Source organism: Ictidomys tridecemlineatus, chromosome Y (genome assembly GCF_052094955.1).
Source record: "Ictidomys tridecemlineatus isolate mIctTri1 chromosome Y, mIctTri1.hap1, whole genome shotgun sequence".
NCBI classification, from domain to species: Eukaryota; Metazoa; Chordata; class Mammalia; order Rodentia; family Sciuridae; genus Ictidomys; species Ictidomys tridecemlineatus.
Window position 1 is genome coordinate 18,441,604 of NC_135494.1, and position 22,448 is coordinate 18,464,051.

A 22,448-nucleotide genomic window follows, 5' to 3' on the forward strand; every position below is an offset into this window, starting at 1 on the left:
TTTCCTGATACATATAGGCCAGGAGCCAAAACCTGGAGACTTTCTCAGTTAAGAGAAGCCAGGAACTTTGTGTTTCATTGGAGAGTTTCTGCCTAAATCTCAGAAGCTAAACCTCAATGACACGATCTGATAGTGGGTTTATTGCAGAATGTCCCCCATTCCTAAAATGATATTATGGACCATATCCCGCTAGGCCAAGGGTACTTTTGGCTTCTGCCTTCTATTTGATGATTATTTTCCCCTCTCTGCTCCCCCCAGCTCACTCTTGAAAGGCCTTCTGTTCTGCCAGCCATAGTGACATCTGCTGGCGGACATGGGAAATCACAAATCTGGGGGACCTTCTCAACCAAACCTTGTTAATGCTGCCATTTATCACAGGGGCAGGGGTGCGGGCTCTGGAGGGCTGGGCGTCCTGTCATTTCTCCCATACCCTCTCCCAAAATAGCAACCATGTCTCAAGCAGCCAGATCCCACCTTCCATTCACAGAACTGAAAGTCAGGCAGATGCAAACCCCAATGCTAGCGTGGGCCCTGGAGAAGAAGCCACCACTCCAGGTGACAATAGACTTGACTGGATGCTTGGGGACTGAAGCAAGGCAGTTCTCACCCACCTCTGCACCCTCCTCATTTTCAGCAGGCCTCTGCCTGCGGCTAGGAGAGGAGTGGAGCTCTGTCCCCCACCTGGCCCCGCTGTCTCAGCGCTGCTTTAGGGGCAAACTTGCAACAAGGTTATTTGAAAGGGGATTATTCCAACTCAGAGTTTCTTTTCTTCTGATCTAACACAGGAGATGTCCACTTTGCATTTCTTAGAAGTTCATGGTGTCCTAAGAACTCCACTTCACTTTGGCTACTCAAAGTGGGGTCACTTGGTCAGCAGCACCAGCATCCCCGCTCAGAACTTGTCAGAAACGCTGCCACTCACAGGTGCTGGAGATTTGCACTGACAGAAGCCACCTTTGAAACAAGCCCCAAGGCCATACCTTCACACACCCAAGTTCATGTGCTTGTACTTCACACTGGGTTCCTCACCTGGGCGCCCTTGGCCCATCAGGCCATATCCTTCTTAGTCTGTAGAGGTCTTCCTCGTGCAGTGTAGACATTAAGCAGCACCCATGGCCTCTACCTGAGTTTTGCACCAGCACCCCTGACTTGTGATAACATAAAAGGTCTCCAGGCATTGTCAAATGACCCAAGGGGAGGGGGAAAGTCAATTGTGTTGAGACCCATCATCTACAGGGTCACCTGAGACCTTGTTACAAACACACATTCTCAGACTCTGCACCAGACTGGCAAAACCAGGAACTCTAGTAGGGCCCAGGAAATTGGTTAACTCTCTGTGAAACACAGGCTCTCTGAGGTGGAAGAGGACTCGGGAAAGGCCCTGCAGTGAATCACTATTTGGTGACAGACCAGTCACAGGGGCCACAGCATGACCAAGAGGTTGCAGGCCGTGGGTGATAAAGAGCCCAAAGCAGTAGCCACCTGGGAGGGTTTTGCAGCCAACACTTCCCCCTGTGCTATCTCCATGACCTTGGCCAAGTGACTTGATCTTTCAGTGCCTCAGTTGAAACCTATGGAAAATGGGGACAACCAAAGCACTGTTCCTCCTGCAACTATTGAGGGATGAGGAAGCTTTTATGATGAGGTGCTTAGAAGAGTGCCTGGCTCCAAGACCTTTGGACAAGTCAACTAACTGGTCTTCTCTTCACCATCACTAACCTGTCTTGCCCCCGATTGTTGAGGCCCCTATAAGCCAGCCAGGCAGGTGCTTCATTCTCTGCCACATCCTAAGCAGGGAGCCCTGGCCTGGCCTGGACCAGGCTCTCAATGTACATGGGTGGAGAAAGGCATTGCAGTGCCCATGAGGACATGAGGATATCAGCAGAAGCCCTCTGTCTCAGGGGCTTGAACTTTGCTGTGGATCCTGTATGTTCTGCAAAGGGACCCCAGCTTCCTAGATCCGATTCTATTAGAAGGTGTCCTTGCAAAAGTGGCAACTGGGCAAAAGTGAGCTTCTCCATCCATGTGGATTAGATGGGACGTCAGGTAGATCTGCAGGCATGCTGTAACCAACAGTCAATCAACACATGCTTAGAAAATCATGGAAAGAATAAAAATGGGGGCGGGGTGCTTCACAGATGTTGTGTGTTTTCTTCCTCTACTTCTAGGATTCTCTCTACCCACCTCCTGAAGTCAGTCATACAACTATCCCCATTTCAGATATGCAAACACTGAGGTCCCAAGAGGTTACAGAAAAATCCCAAGCTCATTGTCTAGTAAGCAGTGAAAGTATTCTTCTCATGCTGGTCTCTGATTCCAAACCCACACCTGCCTTTCTTCCCAGGGCACTTCCTGGTGTGCACACAGGGATGACGTGCCTTAAGATTGAAAGAACAATCCTAATTTCAAAACTTCTACCTCACGTTATGCTGAAGACAATCCTAAGCAGCAGAGCACGTGTCTTATTTGGTTTAAAAACTCCATCTCTGGTAGTAATGAGATCTCTCTGCCACAGCCCCGCCAGACAGCCATTTGGGACCACAGGAGTGTGGAGAAAGAGTGACTACAGGAGTGTGGAGAAAGAGGACACAATTCAGGAAAGCGAATTACGAAGAAGCAAAAGCTGAATATACAAGAACAGACAGGACCAGCAGAGAGAGCCCAGCTGAGAGGCCTAGAGAAGGGCTGGGGCGAGCCAGAGCATTCCACGGGTATTGATGAAGCTCTGCTGTGTGCCTGGCACTATGCTGAGAAGTAGACACTGCACTGAGCACAATCTCTGACCTTGCCCTGCTAAAGATCCCAGTCTGGGGATTCAAAGCTGGATGACATTGTCCAGCACTATGCCATTTCTTCACATCCCAGCTGACCTCCAGCCCCCAGCACCATGGCCCATTTGCCTACAGTGAAGGCAAGCAGCATCTTCCCATCTTGGCTGGCAGGAGTGGGTGGAGAACACCCCAGCTCTCTCACCCTGTAGGAGGGCTTCTATTAGTAGCATGATCTACATGGACCCCCAGCACTCCTTATCAGGACTGTGCTTAGTCACTCAGTGACAACAACTGGCTGGTACACCCTGTCTTCCAGTTCCTAATCACCTCCTGTTCCCACCTGGAGTTTTCTTGCATCACCTCCCAAGAAAACTACTTGCTAACAAATCTGGATCACAGAGTCTCCACACTTTACCTCAGGGAAGCCAGAGCATGAAAGAAGGTTTTAGTAAGATATAAAGTGATCCCAGTCTATCTGGCAATTTTGTGCCTGAATTTATAGTACTCCTTGGCTGCTCTGATTGCCCTGATAGGTTTACGAGAAAAGACAAGCCATATTTTGGGATGTAAAATGCATTCAGGCTGAGTCACTTTCACACAACCTACCAAGTAGGAGTAGAATCTCATGAAATTTTAAGTACAACAGAATGCCAAATGACTACTCATTCCAGTGAAGACATGCTGCAAATAAGACTTAGAACACGTGCTGAAAACAAGACTTAGAAAAGTGTCCTCAAAAAAGATTCTGTCATTCTGCATTTGCTTCTGAAAGTTGAAGCACACAGTTCTAATGAGCTCAGGAAGAGGTTGATACCCAGTTGAGTTGGCATATGATGTGCCAGAGCTCAGGACTTCAGGGCTGCTGTCAGGTGGTTCCCCAGATCTTCTGGTCCTCACCTTCACTCAGTGTCTTTTTGTTGGTGATGTAGTTCAGCAATGGATTACTGGCCCAGAGACTTGTTCAGTATTGCTCCGTAGGAGCAAAACACTGTCACCAGTTGTAGGTAGCCAACTCCAGGTGAGAAACTTGATAGATGTTAATGCTCATGGCTTCACACCAGCAACCTGCCCCTCAGTGATCATGCTCTCTAAAATATACACCATGCTAAATTGTGTAGAAGCATTCTAGGTCTAGCCAAACCACACGATCTTTCAAAAACAGCCCAATAACATTTAGAGGATTTACTCTCCAAAGCAACCTTGCCAATGCCTGGGTGCCCACACACTCTATTGGCGCCAACCTCACCTCCTTTTAGAATGCACACATCCACCAAGATACCACTGCCTGTGGTGGTTGAGAGGCCTTTCCAATGGACGAGGTGGATGTGAATATAACACGTGAATGAATTAGCATTTAACAACAACTGGAAGAAAAAAATCCATTCTCTAAGATATGATGATGGAGCTGCTCTGTGATCTAGACAATCCCCCTCTCCTGCATCCTCTCTTTTCCTCTGCCTCGATGGACCTCCAACTGAGCCCAGAAAGATGTGTCCTTTCTAGTCAGAAGCCCTGTCATGGCTTCCATTTCCAGGCCCTGATTCCTGGTAAACTGCAGCCAGAGCTCGCTTTCAAGGTAGTTTCTTCAGATCCCTTCCCTACCCTAACCACAGTGTGGGCTCTGGCCCCACCCTTACTCTCTACACCACCATTCCACATTATGGTCTTCCTGTCCCTCTCTGTGACCCAGGACTGCCCATGACCAACCCCACCCAACAACAAGCTGTTGAACCAGGTGCCATCAAAGGGAAGAAATGACCAGAGATGGCTAACTTGAAGATTTCACAGAATAGTCCATGAGACAAGGAATATCCTGAACCAGTGAAATGACATAAGAGGAAGTCAATGAATTCTAACCTCAAGGGCAAATCCTACAGTACACTGGCTCTCAAATTCAGCTACACACTGGAGCCACCTGGGAGCTGTGCATAGTACTGACCGCTGGACCACCCACTGGCCCTGGGCTGATGGAATGGCTCTGGGCTAAGATGAAACACTGGGGTTTGTAAATTACCAGTTGAGTATAATATAAAGCAAACTTTGAGAACATTGCTTTTTTCCCCACATGAAGAACTGTGTGCATACAGATGCAGAAGTACAAATCTGCAGCATAAAGCTCCTTGAGGGCCATAGATTAAGTGCACTGCAGTCACCAGCATCCTGGCTAGGAAAACCACCAGCCTCCCATTTCCACCTTCCAGGTGATTGCAGCCCTGCCTTCCAAGCATGGAAGAGTCCTCCTTGGTGAGAAATTTCAGTGTGCAGAATAGAGAGCCCTCTCTCCGGGGAGTCCCTGCTTTGACAATACGTTCACTGGAGAAGTTAAAATCAAGTGGGAGGAACATGGGCAGGCTTCCTGGATGAGGCCCTATTGAAAGGAGGATGAGATCTGAGGAGTGGACCAGAGAGAGGAAAGATGGGAAGTACAGCAAGTACATTCAGAGCCGAGGTCAGGCCCAAAATACAATGTTGGCTGACAAGAGAGCCCTTGCACCAGGATCAACGATTTTGAGAAGGCAATGAGGACTGCCTGAAAAGATCAATTCCACAAAATTCCATGGAAATCCATTCACAACACCTTTCTGAAAACACTGGAAATGTAGATTTCATGCAAGGAACTCTGGGTGACAAATGGCAAAGTTTGCCAAATGCAAACATGCCTACCAGCTCTGAGAAGCCATTCTCATTCACACTGCTTCAACCAGGGAAAATCCCCATGTGCTCACTGAGAACAAGTTAGCTTGTGCCACTTGAAGCTGCTTCAACAAACAGCTTCACTTCTGCACTTCTAAGCTGTTCTCCTCAAGAACTTTCAGAGCACAGTTCAGGCATGAAACACGAAGGGTGCCAGAAAGAGTTCTCTTGAATCTAGCATCACCAACTTTCAGGAGAAAGGAGGACCAGCTGAGAAGATCAGTTTTCCAAAGTCTCACTGACATCCATTTGTCACATATTTGTTTACAACATTCACTTGAAGTGCAGGTGCCCACATGAGTGAACTGTTTTTTTATCAATGGCACAGAGGCTTCAATGTGTAAGCATGCCTGTCACCTGTAAGAAGCAGCTTTGAATTCTTCTAGTTCTACAGAGAAAAAAATAGCATGTGGTCACTTACAACAAAGTTAATCAACAAAGCAAATTGAAACTGCTTGCAGCAAACAGCTTCCATTCTACCATTCCCCAGCTATTTTCAGCAATCGCATCCAGAGTCCAATTCCAGCTCAATATAAAATGTGTGCTCCCAAGGAAGCCTGTATAATTGACATCACCCAACTTGGGGAGGCAAGGGGAATGCTGAGAAGATCAGTTCTTCAAAACTCCTACTTTTTCAGAAAACTCATTGAAAGGCAGGGTACCCACTTGCAGCCATCAGTGGTTGACAGATGGCACAGAGGCTTCAATGTGAAACTGTGAATGCCAATCATTACAAGTGCTTCTGACAAACTCTAGTGCAACCTGGGACACCCCAAAGTGCTCAACGAGAACACACTTTGTTCCTGCAAGTGGAAGCAGCTTGCATGAACTGTTTCAATCAGGAAATTCCAAGCTCTTCTCAGCAAGCACATTCAGAGCACAGTTTTGGCCCAATAGAAAAAGGGTCCTAGCAAGAGGGTCCCACACCTACGATCACCTTCATAAGGTAGCTTCCCATCTTCTGTGTGGAAGTGGGTTTCTCCTTGGCCCTTATGCTGTGGAGGAGACCACTAGAAGCTAAGCTTCATGCAGGACCATCTGACCTGGACTTTTTGCAAGCCCTATGAAGCCCTCACACAAGCTCAAATGCTACAGGACTCTGCAGACCAGTCCATGCAACAGTAGACATTCATTCATTGTCTAGAGTCTACAGGTTCCTAAATGCATGCCATTCATTATCATCAAATGCACAATTTTGATCAAAAACCATCACAGTAGATCAGGTAACAAATCATCACAGTAGATCAGGTAACAAAAACATATATATTTTAAAATAATAATATATTAATGGAAACAACAAATACAGGATAGAGTAACAACTGTGTTACTAAACAAGGTCAAGGACAATGGCAAACTATAGATTCAAACTTTGAAGCCAATAGTAATCAATGTAAATATTCCTGGGCTGCCTCAGCCCCGCCCAGGCACACAGCAGCAGAATGGCTTTGCAAGCATCCTCAGGAGGGCTGGAGCCTTCTTTGCAGGACGAGAGGGAGGTTGAGGCTGGATCCACTCATCATTCTTTTGGGAGAGGCTCCTTTTCCTCAGCACGAAGTTGGGTTTTGTGTGAGGGTTCTTTGCGTAAAATACGTTGGCCTGGGCTGGAATCCTCAGCTCTGGGGAGAGAGGGGTGTACAAAATGAGGTGGCTCAGGAGGTGCTCCATGGGACACCCCAACATCTGAGAGCCTGTGCTAGAAACGAACTAAGCCACACACCTGAGAGCTCTCCAATTCAGCACCAATACCAACAAGACAGCCTCCACAGTCTTGGCAGAGCACTTCAACAGACCTAATGTCTGTTCCTACCAAAGGCTTTGGACTCCAAAACATCCCAGGTCCTCTTGAATCTGCCAAAGCACACCACTAGGGTTTGCATCTGAAATCTCCTACAAAAGGCTCATGTGCCGAAGATTCACTCCACACATGAGCCATCTTCACAGGTGGGTTTGGAGGGAACCATTGGATGGTGAGTGCTCTGATGTCAACATGAAATTATCATTCAAGCTGAATGCACTACTGGGGGGTGGGAGGCACTGGAAGAAAGGTTGAGCATGGTTGGAGGAAGACCTAAACAGGGGCTCACCCTGGGCAACAGTACCTTGTCCCTGTTGGCTCCACTGAATCCTCATTCTCCAAGTAGAGGTCCTCCTTCTCCTCTCCATCTTTCTCTCTCTCCCTCTCTCCCAGCCTTGTTCTCTCTCTCCCAGTCTATGCCTTTGTGGCAAGGGCTGAGGAGCTCTCCACTGCCACACACTAGAGCTTTATGGACAGCCTCAGTGCACAACCAAAGAGAAAGTTGTGAAACCCAGAGAAAAGGCCTAGGATTCTCAAGTATGGCCACAGTGAGGACAGGCTGACCAGCACGGATACCACATTAGAGCCACACTTCTCGTTGGTTGAGCCTGCCTCTATGTGAACCAGGCTTCTGAGAATGGAGGCCACATTCCAAATGCTGCCCTCCTGAGAACAATGATTCCAAAGACCAGCAAAGGGACTGCTTCCCTCCAACATGGTGTATGGCCCAGTGGTGCCATGACCCCGAGTGGGGGAATACAACAGCCAGCTTCTCCTTCCTCTGACCACCATCCCATTGAGTTCTAGGATCACTTGTCTCCTATCTTAACCTTCTGTTAGGTTAGTAGAGTCTATGGAAGAGGAAGTCTGTCTGGGGCCTTGGTAGCCTAAGAAATTCATAGCAGAGATCCCCACATCCAACCCAGAAGGGATGGAGAACAGGCTCTAGGTTAGAGGAGGGCGACAGGAAAGAGGTGTTCAGAGGAAGACATAGGCTGGGATAATGGCTGCTGAGGTGTTTGGCTCACAAAAGCCAACCAACCAACCAATGAAAAAGCGCTGACATTATTATCAGATGAGCTCTGTGGCTACGTGCTCAGGAAGCCCTCATCTGACTCTAGTTAGGGATCATAACCTGGCTATTGGGATCACTCCTTGGCAAGTGAACTCAGGTGCGGAAGACCATGGAATTTATGCAAAAACAGATGATTCAAGCTGTCTCCCAGGCTGTGTTTTCTTCCCAATTTCATCCTGTTACTGCTTGCTAGAATCTTGGCAATGCTCTGCCCAGGCAGTGGTTTTCTGGTCACACAGAAGGCTTTCAATCCTACTGCTTTAGTCCACAAAATGCCAGTTCCATCTTTAGCCCATGCATTCCCATGTTCCTCTGAAACCACTCCTATCCCAGACCACAGAACCATACTGCTCCTGGAAAGAGGCTTTCCTCCTCACTCCTCAATGATGTCAGCTTTGTATGCGTCTTCATGTCCTGGGCAGGGCACCTGGTGGGGAGCCACACTAGCCACTGGAGTATACCAAAACACCTGGAGAGCTTACACCAGCAGAAGTGCAGTTGGCTTTGTGCACGAGCCCAACACACCCTGTTGGAGTGTTCTTGGGGGTCAGAGACTACTCTTTGGTGCTAAGAGTTGACCTGAGTCCACATCCTGACCCTTGCTCTCTGTCATCTGATTGTCCCACTTACTCTGACGGTGAGAGATGATTTGGCATAGCTCATATTCCTCTGGCTTCTCCTGAGTAAGCAAGTGTAGCTCGAGGGCCCTGCGAATGATGACAGGAGCCCGATCGTGGCAGGTCACCTGGAGCAGCATGGGAGACAGGCCTTCAGGAAATGGGCCTTGAAGTGACTACTCAAGGACAGTGGGCAGGGGCATTCTGGAGGCACCTCCACTCTAAATACAAGGACAACATCCATGACCCTACTACCTGAGGCTGACCTCCTGCTCATCACGTGGGCTCTTCCCATAGGCGACTAGCCCAATCCTTGTACATAGGACTTCCTGGACCTGCCATTGCTCTTTGTGGAGCTGCACATCTCTCCAAGTGAAAGGACACCACTACCGGCATACAGATGCAATCTCATCCCACAAGTTGGGAGGAATGGGACAATAGCCTCCAAGATCCCAGGTCTGCCCGAGGATGCAGGCGGCATTGGGAATGGCCTAGGCACAAAACCTAGAGGCTTTGGTCTGGATTGCCAGGGCCCAAATCAGACCCAGGAACATGACCACACACAGGAGTGACGAAAGATAGCCACGAGAGCTCCTGGCCTCCAGAGGCTCAGTGCTGGCTGGGGTGTACGAGGGCACCTCATCCGGCAAGGGTGGTCATTGGGTTACCTGGACATTTAGTGTGCTTGCTCCACATCCATACTGACTCTGCAGAGAGACCCTCTCAGCTCCTTGTTCAAGGAACATGCAGAACCTCATACTGGTGTCCTGCTCCATAGAGGCCAGCATCCCATACAGGGGAACCTGCAACCTAGGTCCTGGCCTGTTCTCATCTGTCACCCATACCTGCCTCTGCCCTTCTGGACTACATGCTGCCACCTGACACACAGACTCCCTCAGACATGGCGGTGGACAAGCTGCTGCTCTCCCTCATCTAAGCTCCAGCCCTTCACACTGACCTCTTCTTTCTTGATTCCCATCTATCCTCCTGATCATCCAGAAGCTCCAAATTCAAGAGGGCATGAGTAGTCCATGGTATTGGAGCACTGTCTGGTCCCAACCCAGGTGTAAGCACCAGGGGACACCCCTGCTCCCAGGCTTACCAAAACAGTCTTGGCCATCTTTGGACTTTGTGTTTCTAAGTGGACACGAATTAAGCAGGTGTCTCCCATCTGCTTGTGGGAAAGCGGCCTGGAGAACTTGCTGGTTGATTCTGAGAACTGTGGGGGATGGAACATCAGCAAACCCAGAAACAGAAAGCTTCCCCAACCTGTCAATTGGCTCTATGGGCTTCTAGCACATATATCCAGCTGCTCAGGCTTCTTATTTCCCAAGGTGGGAGTGGAATGGCAGCACAAATACATCTTGAATAAGGTAGGTGTTTACCTCCTTTCCCTTGACCTCGAGGCGTTTCCTCACGATGAAATAATATTTTATTTGTGGATTCATGGACAGATACATGAGTGAGTGGTCAGGGACCTTGATTTCTGCAGAGCAAAGTGGAGAGAATTGTTAGGTGGCACTCAAGGATTATACCACAAAACACCCACAAACCCTGAGAGTCTCCGCCAGGACGAGCCTGCACCAGAACTGAGAGCCCTCTTATCCAGCTACAGTGCCAACAAAGACTCCCTCAGTGATTCTTCCCTGGAGAAGATGATGTACAGAATTCTAAACCAAAAGAGCACCTGGCAATGGAAACAGCACCTTGAGCCCAGAACTTCTCAGTGCAGGTTGGATCTGCCAAAGAAACACTGCTAGGATCTGCATCAGGATTGGCAAAGGCTCCTGTGCTTAGGCCTTTCTCCCAAGGGCATCCATGCTCACACATGGGCATTCAGGGAAGCGTTGGATGGTGGGTGAATTCATCCCCTTTCCCTGGATGAATCCGCTCATGGATGAATACATGGAGGGGAGGTGGTATCCATCAGAGGTGTGTTGGGCATGGACATGGGAGGACTTCAGCAGGGTGGTGCCCTGGAGAACTCTATTGTTTTCTAGGTTTGCTCTCCTTCTCCTTGTTTCTCATAAGGAGCTGTCTGCTTGGTACTTTTATTCTGGTTCTTGTTCTACTTCTGGCTCTTTTTTCTGTCCTGCATCTTCTTGTAGTTCTTTCTGGGTCTTTTTCTTGTTCTTACATGATTCCTTCTTGTTCTTCTTCTTGTGTATCTCCCTCCACCCTTCCTTCTGTTCACCTCCTTCTTTTTCTTCTTCTTCCTCCTGCTCTTCGTTGGGTGATCCTCTCCCCATGCAGGAGTGTCTCTTTTTCCTCCTCCTCCTTCTCCTTCTTTCTCTGGCAATGGTGGGGCGTCCTGAGGAGTTCAAATCTATCACACTCTTCTGCCCAGATGCAGCCGCTGTTCAGTAGTCCAAGATGAAATCAGTTCTCAATCAATGGCCAGGAGTGAAATCAAGACCAAAGACAAGTGACTTCCTTTCTTTGTCATTGTCACAGTCAGGAAAGACTGAATAACAGACACCGCATTCTGGATAGGCTTCTACCTGTGGTAGTCAGCACCTCATCTGGACCAGGATTGCTAAAATAGATTCCACCTCCATAAAGCTTCCCCAATGAAAACAAGGTTTCCAAAATCTAGGAGAGGGCCAGCATCACTGCCACCCTCCTGCCATAAGGCATAGATGCCATCATACCTAGTGGGTTCCAGGCCCCCCGTAGTCCTCCTTTTTGACGTCTGTTACACACAAACCTCCCCTGGTCTGGAGCCTGCTCTCAACTGATGCTTGGATTGAAAGTCTGTTTCTGAAATCACCTTTGTAGATTCTCGGTTTGGTAATTCCTTTTGACTGGCTTATTTTTTTACTAGGGATAAAACCAGAGGGACTTAAGGACTGAGACCATTCCCAGGCCTTTTTACTTGGGTACAGGGCCTCCCTAAGTTTCTGAGGCTGTTTGGAAATCCCCATCCCCCTGCACTGCCTCCCAAGTCCCTGAGATTCGCAGACACTGCCCCTTGCCCAGCTCCTTGCACCTCAGTCTTCCTCATGTGTGAGACAGAGCCAACTCAAATAAGGCGGTGTGTGAAAATGGGAAAACTCACTTACGTGCCCGACAGATGGTGGGTTCTACTGTGGACAGGCTGAAATGGTGGAGGCTAGGAGTGTCGGGCTCACAAGAAAGGAAAGAGCACTGGCATTGTGGACAGCTCAGCATTGTGGCCTCTGTTCTTCAGATGCCCTTCTTTGTTGCTGAAAGGAATAATAACCTGGCCGTTCTGATATCTTCAGGAGATGGGCACCCAGGCACAGAGGACTTGGAATTGTTCCAAAAAGAACCCAAACAGGCTGTCCCCTGGCCTTGGCTTCCTATTCACTGAGTCCTGTTCCCAGTTGCTGCAATCCTGACATTCTTGAGTAGGCAGGACTTCTCATATCCTGGCCATGGATTGGGACCTGTGCGGCTTCCGTCCATAGCAATGCTGATCCAATCAGACCCATGCTCTGCTCCTCTTCATTTGAAGGCATCCTTATCAGTGAGCCATAAACCAAACTGATGATGGATTGAGCCTCTCTCTGCCTTGCCCTCATCGATATTAGCTTTGCATTGCCAGACCAGGTCCAGGGGAGAACACGTTTAGGGAGGTCCAGCAGCCCCCTGGGGCCGCACTGAACACCTCCACATTGGACACGCCCATCACTGCACTTGGTTTCCTGCCCCAGGCCCACCACACTCTGGCTATTTTAGGGCCAAGGCCCACTTTCTCTTGGCTGTGAGTTATCCTGAGCCCACTGTGGATCATGTCTCCCCACTGTCTGATTGTCCTACTTACTCTCATGCAGAGACATCATTCTCAGCAGCTCAAAGTTGTCCACATCCTCATGCTGCAACAAATTTTGGTCCAAGGCCCTGTGGATGAGGCTTGTCACCCTCTCCTGACACGTCACCTAGATCAGGGTGGGACAAATGTCATCAGAGAATGGCTTTTAGAGGAGCTACCCAGAAGACTGTGGTCAAACATTCAGGAGAAATGTTAGCTACATATACAAGGGCACAATCTTGTTATCCTGCTACCTGAGTGTGGCCTCCATATACCCCCTGGGTTCTTGCAACGTGCTACTAGAACAATCCTGGTACAAATATCTGCCTGTACCTGCCATCTCCCCTCCCCCTGGGGAGCCACATTCCACTCAGGTCAAAGGACCAAACTGCCTATGCACAGACACACTCTCATCTCACTGAGATGACAGCAATGGGCCAGGGATCTGCGCACCAAGTGTGCTCTGGGATGCAGGCTGCCTTTGTGGGTGGAAGAGGCAGATGCACTAAAAATTTTGGTACTGACTGCCACTACACAAAACAGACTCAGATACAAGAGTGTGCACTTGAGTGCTTCATGATAGCCTGGAGAGGCCCTGGGCTCTGGAAGCTCGGTGCGGGTCTGGTTGTAATGATGTACTTGACTCAGCACTGGCAGTCACTGAACATGTCTACTCTGCAGCTGGACACCTGCAGCATTAGCGTGTCTACTGCACATCCATAGAAATTCTGCCAAGAACCACTTTAGCTCCGTATTTACATACATGCAAAGACTGACATTCCGAAGCTTTGGCATGACCCCCCAGGTGATCCCGAACCCAAATTTCCAGACCTAGTCATGCTATGGAGGTTCTCTTCCCTGCCACCAGGAACACATCTCCTCCTACACATGTGACAAGTCACTGCCAGCTCCTCTTTTCCAACCTCACTCATTGAGAATACCAAGTTCTACGCACTGCAGCCTGCACCCTGGAAATATCTCTGCCTTCATCTGTCCACAGCACTTCCGTCTGCACTTCTGGCCTGCCAAACCCACAATACACAGGCCCACTCACCGCTGCAGCTGGGCATGCTGAGGCTCTCCCCACTCAGGTCAAGCCCTTAAGACTGACCTCTCTCTTCTTAATTTCCCACCACAGCCCCAGGGTTGGCTGTGTCTCCTGCCTTCCACTGTGTGGACACCCAGGAGGCAGCCCTGCTGTCAGGCTTACCGGGATGCGCTTTGTCTCCCTCAGGCTCTGTCCCTCTAGGAGGACGTGGACAAAGCGGCTGTCTTCCACCTGCTCGCTGGAGTGAAGCAGTGAGGAGCTGCTACTGGTGACTTTTCTCATGCACCACTCATTGGTTTGGGTGGCCTGGGGCAATGGTCCTGCAGCCACCGCAGAGCTGCTGCTCACAGCTGCTGGGGTCCTGGATGCCACTGCCACAGAAGGCTCCAAGAACTGTGGGGGATGACAACATCAGCAAAGCCCAGCACCTGCACCCCACCCAGCCTGGCATTGGCTCTGTGGGCATTCTACAACATCCATCAAGAACCTGAGGTTCTTGTCCCCTTGGAGGATGTGGAGTGGTACCAGGAGTAAAGACTGAAGAAGGTGGCTGTTTACCTCCTTTGGCTTGACTTTAAACAACTTGCTGGCAGCTGTTTCCCGAAGAAGAAAGTCATAATCCACTCTGCCATCCAGGGCGTAATATACGTTTCCATCTGCAGGGATTCTCAGCTCTGGAGAGGCAGGGGCAGAGGCGTGGTAGGTGACACTCAAGGAATACACTACCCAACATCCCCCACAACTGAGAGCCTCTGCCAGCTCAGGTCTCACACACAGACCTGAGAGCCCCCGAATCCAGCTACTGTTCCACCAAAGACTCCCCACTGTTACCTCCATGAGGACCCTCTATGCACAGGAGGTCCACTACAGGAACACCTTTCAAGGAAATAGCCCCTTGTACCCCAGACCCTCTTAGTTCACGTTGGACCCACCAAAGACAAACAGCTAGAGTTTGTATCTGGATTGGTCCCCAAAGACTCATGTGTTCAAGGTTTTCTCCCCACTGCAGCAATGATCACAGGTGGGTTTGGGGAAAAGCACTTGATGGTGGGTGCCTCCACCTTGCCAGTGGATTCATCCACTCATACAGGGCTACACTAATTGGAGGGGTATGGTTTGGAGGTGTGTTGAGCGTAGGTGGAGGATGTCCACAGCAGGGCTGTGCCATCCAGAGATATATATTTCTCTTGAGTTCCCCACTTCTGCATTTCCTCCTCATGAGTATAATTCTCATTCACATTTTTAATCAATTTATTGTTATACTTCTTGTTCAGCTTGTGTTTCTCCTTCTTGTTCTTGTTCTTCTTCATCTTCTCCTCATGCTTCTTCTTAAAGTCATCTTGACCGTCTTATTCATGGTCTCCTCCTTCAACTTATTTTCATTTTTCTACTCCTCCTTCTCCTCGTCCTCCTCATCCTTGTCCTCCTCCTCCTCCTCCTCCTCCTCCTCCTCCTCCTCTCTTCTTCTTCTTCTTCTTCTTCTTCTTCTTCTTCTTCTTCTTCTTCTTCTTCTTCTTCTTCTCCTTCTCCTTCTCCTTCTCCTTCTTCTCCTTCTTCTCCTTCTCCTTCTTCTCCTTCTCCTCCTCCTCCTCCTCCTCTCCTCCTCCTCCTCCTCCTCCTCTCTCTCTCTCTCTCTCTCTCTCTCTCTCTCTCTCTCTCTCTCTCTCTCTCTCCAAGAAGAGTTTACAAGCTGTGAAGGGTTCTATTCTACCACACTCTTCTCTCTAGAAATGGCCTCTGGTCCTAAGTGGACTCAGTTTGCAATGAATAGAAAGATTGGAAACCAGAAATGATTCTTCATTGAACTACTTTTCTCATGTACTCAACTAGGTCAGGAAAGGTCGCCAAAGTAGGCACCCTGTGGTTGTCTGTTTTCTTTGACACAAGACAAAGAAGCCTCTCTTCTTGGCCCCTTGTGGATAATAGCTTTGCAATGCCTCCTCAGGCCAAGGAAAGAACACATGATAGGCAGGTCCAAAGCCCCTGGGGAACATGAAGAACCTGCAGATTTATGCCCCATCATTACACTTTGTTTTATGCACAAGTCCTACCATACTCATCCTGGGCACTGGGTCAATGCACACTGTGTTTTGGCTCCCAGTTATCGTGAGCCCACTGTGACTCACTGCTCCCTACCCTCTGATGGTTCCACTTACTCTGATGGTTCGAGAGAATTTGCAGAAGCTCGTAGTTTTCTGGGTCCTCCTGCTGGAGCAAGTGTGCATCTAAGGCCCTGCGGATGATGACTGGAGCCCTGTCCTGGCAGGTCACCTGAGCAGGGTTGGAGAAAGCTCATAAGAGAGGGAATTTGGGAGTAGCTACCCAGAGGACAGTGCTCAAGGACAATCATAGACAAGTGAGCTCTCAACACAAGGGAACCATCTTGATACCCTGCTACCTGAGGCCTTCATGTGATCATGTGGGGTCTTCCTATGAACCTCTAGTCCAATCTTGGTACAAGAGTTTGCTTCAACCTGCTATGCCCTACAGGGACAAGAAAATAAGGACCAAAAGACTTTTTACAGACACACTCTAGTCCCATCAAGATGGGTGGAATGGTCCAGTGCACTTCCATATCCCTGCTCTGGTCTGGGATACAGCTGCATTTTTGTGTGGACCAGGCACAAACCCTAATTGCTTTGGTCCTGACAGCCAGGGCACAACACACACTAGGACTCTTTAATGATAGGCATGGAAGCTGCTGGGCTCGAGAGTGTCAGTGCTTGCTGGGGTGTCAGGAGTTTCAACCCAGCAGGTGTAGTGGTTCAACACGGCTCCCCTGGAGGTGGACACCAGAGTCTCATGATGGATACTCCACACCCAGGAAAATTCTGCAGAGAGAGCCGCTAAATCTCTATTCACATACATGCAAACAAGGACACTAATGGGCCCCTCCAAGGCCCCCAGTTCTCTGTGACCCACACCTACCCACCCTAATCATTCTACAATGGCTCCCTTCCCTTCAACCAGCAACATATCCCCTCCCACACACAAGAAAATGACTGCCAACTCCTGTGCTTCAACCTCCATGGTTCAATATACTCCTCCTCAATACCAAGGTCAGTAGAGGATGGCCTGTACCCTCGATATTTCTCTGACCTCCTCTGAACCCAGCACTCACTCCTGCACTTCTGACCTGCACACCTCAAAACACGCAGGCCCACTCGCACCCAGACCTGGCATGCTGCTGCTCTCCCGCCTCTCTCTTGCTCACTTTCTGCTCTTTTTCCTGACCTTCCAGAAGCTCCAGTTCAAGAAGACAGGCCTAGTCCAAAGTGTTTGCTGTGGACTCGGTCTTCCCCACTGTGGGCTCCCAGGAGACTCCCCTGCTCGAAGACTCACCAGGATGCTCCTATACTGTGTTGTCCTTTCCTTTTCCAGATAGACGTGAATGAGGCACCTGCCTCTCATCCGCTTGTTATATTGGGGCTTTGGGGAGGACCGAGTAGAGACCCCTGATGTCCTGGACTCCGGCTCTGCCCCTTCCCTGGGAGAAGGCTCTGGCTCTGGGGTTGGCTGAGGAGCCGTGACAGAAACTGAGCATGTAGCTAGAGGAGAAAAGATGCCAACATGACTGTCTTGCCCTGACCTTCCCACAGAAAGACAATACCCTGCTGCCAGGAAGAACTCAGGCCCTTAGCCCACACAGGACCTCTTTGCAGACTGGGGTCACTTTCTGAATGTACAAAGGCTTGTCCTAATTTCCAGCCCAACACCAGGCATACAGACTCCCTGCAGTGGGACAAGAGTCGGACCTTTCCTCACTTACCCTTAGGTACTCACCACAGTCCGCCTGGCTCTCAGGCTTTGCCTGGCTTGATTTGCCATCTTCAATTGCGGCCAGGAGGTGGTGTGCTTGGTGTTCCAGGTTCAAGCCTCCCAGCAGGAGCCACATGGATAGCAGCTGCTGCAGACTCAGAAAGCCTGGAGGCTGATGGGAAGCCTCGGAGTAGAGGTTCACCCAGGTCCCCAGGAAGGAAGGTGAGGCACTGTGGGGAGGAAGGTGTGGAGTCAGCAAAACCCTGGCCTTGCCTTCGCCACGGCCTCCAGAGAAAACCTCTGACCCTACACTGGGGAGAGCAGTCTTTCCTCAGCCTTCCCAAGTCAAATCACCTTGCAGGTCCCTATTCTGGAAACAGGAGCCCACCCTCTTGACCCCAAGCCCATTCCATGTTGAAGTTGGTCCAGGGGTCCACCATAGTCACTGAAGAGGACAACGTGCACCTATGCCCCATAGAGTCAGGGATGCAGTCACATGTAGGATATGTACTCATGGCACCTGCGGTTTGAGGCTGACCCCCATGAAAAGGGACAAAATGGCAGTCATTTGCACCCTATTTTTCAATGAATTATGAAACGTGACTGGAAACCTATCTTCACACAGTGGGTGCTTTCTCCATGTTCATCAGTGAATCAGCCCAAACTGCTGATTCCCACATATCTCTGGGTGTGGGAGCCACCATGTCCAAAGTCCCTGTCCAGCTATGTCCCAGCTAAAATGCTCTGTCCCACTATGGAAATTAACATGTCTTTATTAACCCAAAAGTGCTTTTCCCAAGGCCTGAGTTTTGAGACGCCTCTGGCACAGATCTACATTCTTCACAAAGCCAATATCACACCAGAAAGACCACCTGGCCTCGCTGAGTCCACCTCGGAATGAGCTCAGTGCACACCATTGAGCTGTGGTGCCCAGTGTGTGGGGCCTGCTCCATGGACCTCTGTGGATCAGCTGGAGTCAGGATGGTTTCTCTGCCTGAGAGGGGAGTTCACTCCCCTTGCAAGGCTGTGGCAGGCACCTCCAGGACTCGTCCCATTTGGGACTGACATTCCACTATGAGTGTGGTCCTCTATCTCATTAGGTATCACAAACCTTTGGGTCCCGGAGAGGTACATGGAAGCCCCAAGACCCAGGCATGAGGGGGCTACACACTTGGGCTTGGTGGTCTGGTGCTTACCTTGGGAACAAGAGATCCAGCACCTGCTGGGTGGGGATGGAATCCCAAAAGATTAACCCCATGTTGCTGCTGAAATGTAGGTTCCTCCCACAAATGACAGGCAGGAGCTCATTCCTCAGCTGGTTCTCCCTGTAAGGTTCAAGGCTCTGTACCCTGAAGGGCTCCTCCGTGTTCTCATCATTTTCACCCTGGGTTGGGACCAAGAATGTTGGTTTAAAATGGAAATGGTGACAAACAGAAAAATGACTTGTGCCAATACACTAGAGTCAAAGCACAGTGGGACAGTTCCCATCAGTACAAACACACACACACACACACACACACACACACACACACACAAACACAGTCAGAATAGGAGTCCTGGGCCATTCATCAGGGATCAGACTAGAGGGCCTGCTGGGCTCACCTGCCCTGTGCTACTCACTGTTACTCTTGAGCTCCTCTGCGACAATTGCCAGAGGCTCTGGCGTCTAAGATGAAGCCTCACCCAGTGCATCCACAAAAGGGCTAGTTTGCCCCCCTGAGATTCCTGGGAGCCTGAGGCTCGGCATTGTTTGCAACCACAGGAGAACATCCTTCTCACTCCAGTTTCTCCAACCAAATGAGCTCGGATGGCTTGGTCAGTTAAGTGGGTGCCTGGATACCAGGGTTCCATGTTCTGTTTGATCCATTGTCAAGGCAATGATGTCATTTCCTGTGCCCATACCTGAGCCTCTTTTCACATAAGACCACTTTCATAAGCCCTATGAGCTGCTGATTTCTCCTCCATGCCTAAACATCTCAGGTGCGCAGGTGTTCACCAACAACTACCCAAACATCCCCACCAGCATCTGCCCAGCTTGGAGCCTTCAAAAATGCATTCACAACCAGTCCTTCCCTCTCAGCAGCTTTTGGACCCTGGTCCTATCATTGTGCAACTCATGGTGTGCCCAGTCTTTTCTGGAAAGTAGGGTAGCATCTAATCTCTAGGGTTTATTGTGTCTATTGGCCCATAACACCGTCTATTCTCTGTGAAACCAGAGATGGGACTCACAGGTGGCTAAAGCACAAATGTAGAGATGGGACAATCACAAGAAGGGCAGAGACAAAGAATGCACCCCAACTCAATCAGGCCTGTGTCCCACACAGGGACGTGGCCAATGTCCGTCCCATCGTGGCTGCAGTTTCCTCTCTACACCATGGAAAGTTGGAGGGGACTGAGATGCAGAGGCTGCTCCCCTCTGCCATACAACTTCCCAAGGCTTCTCCTAAGATTTCAAAAAGGCCAAGTGTGTCTAGTGTTGGGGTCTCACAGAGACTCCGTGGTACCACAGCATCCTGCTGCCCACAACCGGTTCACCCCTCACCTCAAGGGGGCTCAGCCTCTGGATTCATGGGAATTGAAGTGGGTACAGGTGATGGGATATCACCTCCAAGACTGAGTTATGCCAAGTCCATGACCCCTGTCTGCATCCCTGTCTCCAACACCACTCCCCCCTCTCTCTTTCCTCCCCAGAGCAAACAAATCCATTCAGCAAGTGTGTCCTGTGATAAAGACATGACAGTCACCCATCCTCTCATTGCAAAAACACTGAGGCTCAGCCAACATGGATCCTACCAGGAACACAGGCATAAACTCAGAGTCCGATCCTCCCAGCCGAGCCTCAGTAGAGCCTGGACTCCCAGCCTCCTGAGTCAAGGAAACAGAGGTGCCTAGCCGAGCCACCTTGGATGCAGCCGCACACAAACTGAACTCATCAATTCCCCTTGCTCTCAGTTGTGAGTAAGAGGGGAGGTGGTGTTTCACAACCCTGGACATCAAGTGCAGTCTCCAGGCTTTGGGGTGTGCCCTGGCCTCTCTCTATCTGCCCAGGCCCTCCAACTCACACTGGCATTTACCCAACCTCCTTCTAGGGCCAAACTCAATCCTGCCTCTCAATTTCTTCTGCCTTCCCCAACACACTGCTCCGCAAAATGAGCAGGGCTGGCTCTCTGTTATCATGCTGGTGTCAGCAGCAATGCCACCCCACGGACATCATTCTGAGTCCCAACCTAGGCACTCCAGCTGTCCTTGCCACATGTGGCCCTGTTTGGGCTCTGGCTCTTGCTCTTTTCTTTCATGTGCATGTGTTTTGAGGTTTTGAGTTTCTCCCACTGCAGAACTGCAGCTGTGGCAGGTGACATTCTGAGCCACATACAATCCCATCAGGACTGTGAACTGGGGTGATGCTGGAACACAGTGATGAGTGAACACATGGGAGGTGGTTGGACCCACCTTGCCTCTGAGTGGTTTCCTTTCAGGACAGGAATGTAGGGATGGGAGCCCCTGGCGTGGGATGCTTCGCACAAGGCGTGACCACGGGCTCTTTCCTGGCAAAAACTGGCTCCACTCAGCATGGAGAGCACTGTCATTCCTGGTGGCTAACAACATCCCTGGACCCAAGAAAGAAACCCACACTCAAGATTAACATCTGAGTGTGCGTGTCCTCGAGGAAATGAGGTCTCCTGATCCCAGGTGCAAAGGGGTAAGTCCTCTAACTCCAGGGGCCATGAAGGGACATCTGAGTTTCCCTTGTCCTTCTTTCCCTCTCTGAACCCATGGTGTCCTCACACTAACCACAGTTAGGACTCTGGCTTCATTCCCCAGTTGGGATTATTAGGCTCCATAAAGGACAGTCTCTAAGATGCTCAGTAAACCACCACCCTCTGCACAACCCATAACCCTATTCACCCAAGAGGCATTTCTATTCAGGAAAACCAGGAAAGGGAGAGCCTTTCTCAAGGACACAAGGACATTAGTGAGTGAGGGAGTGATTAATGGATGGAGAACTATTTCCACCACCAACTTCCAGGGGCATATATGGCCCTTTGGGCACAGGTACGGACCCTTTTTTTCCAATCAACTTTTTCAGAGAAGTGAGGCTGCCTTCTAGATGGCACCTCCACACTAAGGGGGTCTCCTACTTCTTCCACATGTACATATTGCAACGGGCCTCCCACTGTGCATCTGAGAACACTCTGTGGGCATCTGTAGCCTTTCAAGACCCCAGAAACCATGCGGGCACCCCAGCACCAGCAGAGCATTTGTGCACATCACAACAATCACCCCGGGTGAGAACTCTCCATTCCACTCTGTACTAGGCCCTGCCATCTGTACTGAGCAGTCCAACCCCTCTCCTTCCTGTTTCTTGATTATACTACCATGGTTCCCACACATGGATGCCACAGTGCTTGTGGCCCTCCCAACCATTTGAGTTCCAGGAACAGTGGAATGTGTTTGGGAACTTCTGGATGACGGGAAGTCCCACCCTCCAGGGTTTCATCTTCAAAGTAATGAGTGCAGAGGGAGCCAGGAGGGCTCTGTCAGGTAGAGAGAGGTGGGAGCTGATGGAGCCTCAACTAAGTGCCCAGGACTCTGGGTTCAGAGCTGGTGTTATGTGGAATTGTTGAGGGACGTGAAGAAAACCCATCTCACTGTACGCAGAGACAGCAGATGCTCTCACGTGGTCAGGCTGCTGTGCTAATCAGAGCCCCAAGATGTTACACAGGTGTGGAGGTGGGGAACCCGCGTACCAGCCCAGGCTGTTCCTGAGCACCTCTACCTGGATTCGAAAAACGTGACTCTGCATCAGAGTCCTCACATCAATGTATCCCGGCCCCCCACCCCAAAAGTTCTCTCAGAGACAGTGAGGTTCCACTGCTCTGGACTTGCCCTTTTCTCTGGGATTCTGGGGCCCCA

At 50.0% G+C, this 22,448-nt stretch overlaps 1 protein-coding gene across 4 annotated transcripts in view; it reads right to left on the minus strand.

Moving 5' to 3' along the window:
* Positions 1–22,448, minus strand: part of LOC144372078 (uncharacterized) — a 161,591-nt gene that overhangs the window by 137,669 nt on the left and 1,474 nt on the right. Inside the window, exons 2-13 of one of the 4 annotated variants that reach the window (XM_078035495.1) lie at positions 20,985–21,079; positions 18,731–18,918; positions 17,559–17,764; positions 17,118–17,323; positions 15,932–16,046; positions 14,334–14,449; positions 13,938–14,168; positions 12,740–12,854; positions 10,338–10,438; positions 10,055–10,171; positions 8,966–9,080; positions 6,712–7,081 (exon numbers count right to left, since the gene is read on the minus strand). In XM_078035495.1, the coding sequence (XP_077891621.1) occupies positions 6,876–7,081; positions 8,966–9,080; positions 10,055–10,171; positions 10,338–10,438; positions 12,740–12,854; positions 13,938–14,168; positions 14,334–14,449; positions 15,932–16,046; positions 17,118–17,323; positions 17,559–17,764; positions 18,731–18,792 (1,590 nt within the window). In that variant the 5' untranslated portion in view covers positions 18,793–18,918; positions 20,985–21,079 and the 3' untranslated portion in view covers positions 6,712–6,875. Of the gene's footprint in view, positions 1–6,711; positions 7,082–8,965; positions 9,081–10,054; positions 10,172–10,337; positions 10,439–12,739; positions 12,855–13,937; positions 14,169–14,333; positions 14,450–15,931; positions 16,047–17,117; positions 17,324–17,558; positions 17,765–18,730; positions 18,919–20,984; positions 21,080–22,448 lie in introns of those variants that run through there. The other 3 variants (XM_078035493.1, XM_078035496.1, XM_078035494.1) reach the window with 3 other exon arrangements.